Source organism: Oncorhynchus mykiss, chromosome 17 (genome assembly GCF_057628025.1).
Source record: "Oncorhynchus mykiss isolate SJ-2025 chromosome 17, ASM5762802v1, whole genome shotgun sequence".
NCBI classification, from domain to species: domain Eukaryota; kingdom Metazoa; phylum Chordata; class Actinopteri; order Salmoniformes; family Salmonidae; genus Oncorhynchus; species Oncorhynchus mykiss.
Genome location: NC_143038.1, coordinates 66159779 through 66166749, shown reverse-complemented (window position 1 = coordinate 66166749; position 6971 = coordinate 66159779). Strand labels below are relative to the sequence as shown.

Here is a 6971-nt window from a genome sequence, read left to right as displayed (position 1 = left end):
GTACAGATATGGAGAGAGTAATTGAAAGGGGGCTACAAGTCCATGCTTTGACTCCTATACAATGAGCTATATCTGATAACATGAACCTGGGACTAAACAATCTAACGTTAAGCACGGTCTAGTACTTGGATTTAAATTTGTGTAGTACTGTAGTCTGACTTAGTACTAGAACACTGGTCAAACCAACACAGCAGATTCAAATCATTTTTGATAAGGCGGTGACTACCACCTCCGGCAGGATACTTGAAGGAAACACACTTACGGTACTTAGAATTACAAAGCAAAGGAGCTAGTAAATGTTCTGCTTTTGCAATAAATACACAATAAATCCTGGCCATCGAAGATCATGCACACATACAAGTGAAAGCAGGAAATGTAAGTAATATTGCATTTTGACTTGTAGCCCCAGCATGTAGTCATACATTTCAGGTTGTCCACTGTAGACATATATAAATAAAATACAAATTAAGTAACACTGTTGAATTTCAGGCAAGAAAATTGCCTGTAAAATCAACATATACTATGCAGACATATGTTCAGTCCTATTATACCCTTAAGGGAAAATACATCAATGTGTAGTCAGTGCATATTTTTCTCTCCATTTTATTATCAAAATGACATTGGACACAAACACACATACACACTAAGTATGGTTCCTCTTTAAAACATGCTGCTATTTACAACATTTCATAGATACATGCTGTATAATGACATTTTCTCACTGTATAATGTTTACAGTAGGACGAGAGAGAGGGGGCAAAACTACATATCAATGGATTTATTAGTATGCCAACGTTCCCCCTCCTTTCAGTTTGATCACCTTATACACCATGGCCTCCTGGCAATCAACATTTCAGGATGTCTAACGAACAACGCCCTTGGGAAAAACAGGTTTGAATAAACAGCGGACAATACCACAATGTTTCAGGACTTTGGCGTTTTACAGAAAAGGGTTACATACTAAGCAGGTTGCGGATGAGTGCATGGTGCAAAAGTCAAAGCTAACGACATGAAGATAAGCACAAAGCATAAATCATGCTTACTTTACTCTCATTTGTTTCAAGCAAATGCTGCATTTCCGGTTGCTTGATGATGAACTTTTCATCATTACAATGTGAACATCCAATAATTGAATGTATACCCACACCACTACAGTCATCCTCAGCAGAGAGAAATAGACGTTGGGCCTTCATGCAAACACACTTTTAAACTGAGAAAACATCCCCTCCAGTATGTTTGTATCAGTCATTTCAGAGATGCAGAGTGCTTTACAATTCACAGGCAGTGGCTGTAACAAGCATATGGTCCCATCTTATAACATATGTTTCTTTCATCTCGATAGCATTAATGCCAAAAATGTGCTCACAATAGTGTACAGGGTGCAATGCTGTCGTAGTAGAATATGATTGATCATTTTTCTTTATTTTCTAGAACATACATCCTCAACATTGTGTATCTTTGACTTCAAATAGTAAAAGGTCAAATGTGTTTTCAACACATGCTATTAGTAGTAAATATCTCATCACTAACAAAGCATGGTCGTCATGGTTTTGGATGACAGTGATAGCTCTTCAATCATCTTTACTTTGGACATGGATAAGTAATCACTTTTACATCCAAGTGGGTCAAAGTAGGTCTGCAGCACAATTGCAGTTTCCTTTTGGACTGTGCCATTATGACGTTTGCCAGGGATACAGTTTCCCTCAGTGCACTCTGAGTTGAGAGCCTAAAGGCACCCATGAATTCATCCCAGTCTGGGTTTCACACTGAAAACACTGGAAGGTGTATGGACCCTGTCCATAACGGCATCGAAATGAATCGTGTTTGATAAGTAATCATTTTTAACTGCAAAGCCAAATATCATTTTTTGCCACAATATGTCCATCTCTCTTATATATGGGAATACATATAATAAAAATAAAAATAATAATAATAATAATAATAATAATACAATTGGAACAAAAAAACATTGCATTGTAAAGTTCTTTCAGAAAGACTTTCTGGAATTAATTGCTGCATTGTATTACCTTAATACCTACCATCTCACCTAAACCCTTCCCATTAGTAGATTAAAAACTGTTTTATGTGAGAAATGTCCCAATACTAAAATCTACTGCAAGATATGGCACACTTATGGGTTGAGAACAAGATATATGCTAATGGGAATCAGTTTGGCATGGTTTATGTAGAGCAGTGAGAGCATAAGTAAAGCATGCACAATGTTCTATAAACTAAATGAAGAAGCTATAACCAGCATCAATTTCATTGAGTCTTTCTCCAAACTTTCATTGTCAGCATCTAAGCATCTGTTCCTAAAAAGCATGTTCAAATGAAACACAGATCAATTTATCAATCAATCAATCAATTTATCGCTCAATCTCCCTCTTCTCTCTTTACACTAAATACGCGAAATGCTATGGTGTTGGGAAAAGTGTTGTTTATGTTCTTCGATTTAATTATGAATAAGCTGATATTTTAGATGTTTCTTTTTTTTTTGTTCAGTGTTTCAAATAGACATGACAGAATCATGTGGAAGTCATGAGTTTCATGCAGTGTAGGGCAGTTGGGAGGGAGGGTTTCTGAGTTAGTTGGTTAGTTGGTAATCAATCGGACAAGTTAAGTTACTTTTTTGCATTTAAACCTGCCAGTGCCGCATCTATATCCTCCTCCTGTTGTAGTGGGTGCCACTGGGCAATGGGACGCCTGGGGTTAGAGAGCATGTCAGACCAATGCTTCAGACCAGGGCCCGTCGCCTTGCTGCCCACAAATATCTTCCCAATGGCGTCATTCTTGCCAATCTTGTCATAATCAAACACTGTCACCACCACCAAAATTTTCTGAAGAGGAAAGAGAGAAAAACATGTATATGTGTAGTAGATGCTACATGTGTGCACTCACATAGCCATTAATATGCAAGCCTCATACAGTAGGTATTAAACTACCAGGTTTTAAAAGAAAACACCACTCAAAAACTGTCTTTTGGTGTTTGTTTCATTAGTAGACTGTTGATACAGTTCCAAAATGTTAGTTGCAAAATCATCATAGTGGTATTTTGAAAGTTCTATATCTTGAAAACGTGATTGCTGACAAGCAAAACAATTTTGGGACAGTATCAACAGTGGACCAATGAAACAAATACCAAAAGATCGTTTTTGAGTGTTATTTTCCTTAAAAACTCCACTGAATGGTATTGATTTTCTTTCATCATTGAATTGCTGTAAAGCATAGCGAAAATGGAAATGCGGTTGTAGGCCTAGAGAGAAAAAAACAAGAGCAGACCACCAAAAATATGTAGTGTTCTGCACCTGCATCATGTCCATTGGGATCTCAAAGCTGAAGGACTCGTTGTAGTACGGATTCAGTGTGTTCTTCTTCACTGTAGTCTTCTTCTTCTTCAGTTTCTTGCCTCCCTGCAGCAATGCGATCTTCACATAGGGATCTGCAAAGAAAGACCAACAGATATTCAATCTCTCATTTAATGTTTTAAATGCATCACTGCGGTAGAGTGAAAAAAAATGTGGTGTGATATGAGTTGCTTGCTAATTAGAAAAATAATTCAGTGAGCTCATTAATGCAACATGTCTGCACAATGTCTGCAAATGTCTGCAAATAAATCAGAGATTCTGCATCAATGAGCTGTTTTAATTAATGGCAGATTGACATGCCTGATTAGTTGGAAATGATCTACTGTTATGTCCAGTGGTTTGCCCTACCAGACAGTCCACCCACAAGTTGTTTAAACAGCAGGGTTCTTTGATTTGTGACCAGGGCGGGACCCTTTCTGGAGCTGTATAGACTCCTTTCTGGAGCTTTATAGACTCCTTTCTTGAAGGTGCTATTTAGAACTTTACAAATATATATTATTTCATGAGATGGTTCTGAATAGCACCATTTAACCTCTGTAACAGTTATCTACGAGTAATTGGTATATGATATGTATGATGATGAAGATATTCAGTTTTTAACATTGTTATGCTACTGTGTTGTAATATGGGGTTGATCATGCTTTAATCACTCTCACCTGGGAGTTGTATCAACCTGACTCAACCATGTCAAATGATGAAGTTAGTCCAAAAATATAAACTCGCATATACTTGCAGACCCTTCTCACTGACGGTATCGGACTAGCCACCTCAACAGAACCCATGAACATAAACACAGACACAAGACAAGTAGAATAAAACAACAAAATCATAGGTACCACACAGTAAGTGAAATAATGTAACATAAAGAACAGGAATTCATAATTACCCAGAACCATCTAGTGAAGGACTGCTTCAACATTGTAAAGAACAATTTGGAAGGGGAGGGTTCTATATAGAGAATGGTTCTTTGAGAAGACATGGTTCTACATAGAACCATCACTCACTGCAAAGAACCTTTCAAGAACCCTTTAAGAATCTCAAGAGTAAACTGTACGTCCAGTGGAAGTCTTAACGTACCAGACAGTCCACCCACGTCCATCTTCTTGAGGTTCTTTGCCTCCAGGATACAGACAGTGAGTTTGCCAGCGGTGGGCACGTAACGAAGAGAGATACAGATGTCTCCCAGCTTCTCAGGCTGCATGGATATTAAGGACAGAGAGAGGGCAAGCACAGAGAGAGCAACGACATAGAGAGGGAAAGATAGACAAAAATGTATATTACAATTGTCAGAGCTTGGCTGTTGTTAATTCTGATGGGGCAACGCTTCCGTCCAACGATTAGCTTAGTTAGATAAAATCACAGAAAGATCAATCAATCAATTATGACTAGCATAAATAGTTTCTGTTTCTTTTCAGATCATACCTCCTCTTTGTCTGCACTCTCCAGGTCCTTCCATTCTTCGATGGGCTGTCCAAGGTCAATGGTGTTCATGGGGATCCTCACCTCTCCAATGATGTCATGCTTGGAGAATCGGTCGTAGTCAAAGACTGACATCACCAGGGTTTTCCCACCGAGTTCATCATATGGTAACTGAGGAAGGAACACAACAACAACAACAACACCACAACACAACAACAACACAACTGGATTATTAAATCTGAATGTAACCACATATCCCCACTGTATACTATTTGAATTGTTAATACTGTGTATCTGTGCTATTGATGTTTTTTTTTAAAGAAATAAACATCTTATTTTGTGCCATGGGCTGCTGGCAAGATATTGATTACTGACACATCAGTAATACGGCACAATGTCAGCTAACATACAGAGTTTTACAACACAGAATAGGAAAGGCAGAAAATGGGTTAGGCTGAATTCTAATGTGTAGCTTGGTTTTTACTCAGGAAACATCTAAGGAGAGATTTGTTCAGCTCCAATGGCACTAAAGCATAATTAGAGTATCTAATATGGGTTCTATTGATTCACTCCAGCCCTTGCAGACCTGGGGCTCTATTTTAATAAACCTTACACAATGGTTAATCAACAAAAAAATTCACCATGTCATTGGATTTAGGTTAACAGTTTTGCTGATAAAAAGACAACAACGTTGATTCAACCAGTTTTTTCCCAGTGGGATGTCTTTATGCAAATAACAAATACTAGGCTCCCGTAAATTGTATTGTATATGTGAGGAACGTTCTCAATAAGCAAGAGATAGCCTAGGCCTACTGTTGATGTTACGGTGTTATAGGACTGAATATTTTGAATATGTTTGGAGGAGCGGGTCTTTGGTAACTGGGCAAGAGTTTCTCTTTGGAAATGGGGATGGATACAAGCCGAATGAAGCACACATTGCAGGGTAGGCCTATGGGAATTCCAAATAATGCAAAATATGACAGCAAAATTCTCACAGGTAGACCATTTTAAAAAACATCTTATGGATAGGATATTTGGCAAATGCATGGCCAGGATAAGGAAGACATTTCTGTTTCAGCTTTTGTTATGGTCAGGGTAGCCTTACCATAGGGCTTGTTTTTCAATCAAATGAAACGTACCTCAGATATTGCCACCCCTCTCACCTCAGCACAAGCGAGCTCACATAAGACAGGTAAATTACCAATCCTGGCTTACGGGTTGGAAAATAGCAGAGTGCTGGCTTTAGCAGGTTCAAATTGCCAACAAGTGTATTATACACTAAAGCAGGTCTAGGAGCTAGAAGCTAGACATTCCATTTTCCTGTGGTGAAGGGTCTCATGACAAATATAAATAAAAAAGACATTCTAAAGGCATGCATCTGATTTCATATACTGTAAATTCTCCAAACTGTTCATGGATGGTCCCTACTCTAGGGACAGTGCTTCCACATTGACACTGAGAGGCTTATACAGTCTCTGTGGACCTTATTGAGTAGTACAGGAAGCTGCAGTTAGTACACAGGCAAGAGGGTATATAGCAGGCAGGCAGGCAGGCGGGGCAAGCCAGCACTGCTCTACACCATGACGTGAACACAACAAGAACACATAATGAAAAATAAATGTAGGCAACAACCACAAAGTCTTATACCATGTAGCATCTTAGGTCTGATTTTTTTACACCACCAAAACTGTTAAGTTAGATTTAGTTTGAGACTCCGCTGTACTAGCCTGACACAATATTTTTGGCAGAATGATTGATACCTTTTATATTCCAACTAACTTCTGTGCAAGTGCAGTCCTGGTATAGAAACTGTGTTATGACTTACCTTGAAAACAAATGACTCATTAAAGACAGGGTTCAGGTTTTTCTTTTGAACCTTGGTGTCAAACTTCTTCTTCTTGTCTGGGAGGACAAAGACCTTGACGTACGGGTCAGAGGTACCTCCGCTGTCCATGGAGATAAGATCAGCAGCTTGGAGGATTCCCACTGTGAGCTGTGAGGGGAGGGGAGGGGGTTAGAGTGTTCAGGGGTCAAAGACAGCATTGAGGCAAACCAAACATATTAGGTGAGAAAACAACATACATTAATATATTCATGTGTGCTTCCTGTCACTGCTGCAGACAAATGCTGCAGCCTTGTTACATAAGCTTGTGGCCTGTTGGCTGACAACCTAAAGCTGCAGCAATA

At 38.8% G+C, this 6971-nt stretch overlaps 1 protein-coding gene across 4 annotated transcripts in view; it reads right to left on the bottom strand.

The window, feature by feature from the left end:
* Positions 1-587: 587 nt before the first annotated feature.
* LOC110494719 (synaptotagmin-2) overlaps positions 588-6971 on the bottom strand; it is a 48733-nt gene continuing 42349 nt past the window's right edge. For all 4 annotated transcript variants that reach the window (XM_021570020.3, XM_021570018.3, XM_090206347.1 and 1 more), the window contains exons 5-9: positions 6610-6777; positions 4788-4955; positions 4443-4560; positions 3306-3439; positions 588-2837 (exon numbers count right to left, since the gene is read on the bottom strand). In XM_021570020.3, coding sequence (XP_021425695.2) covers positions 2622-2837; positions 3306-3439; positions 4443-4560; positions 4788-4955; positions 6610-6777 — 804 coding nt within the window. In that variant the 3' untranslated portion in view covers positions 588-2621. The remainder of the gene's footprint in view (positions 2838-3305; positions 3440-4442; positions 4561-4787; positions 4956-6609; positions 6778-6971) is intronic.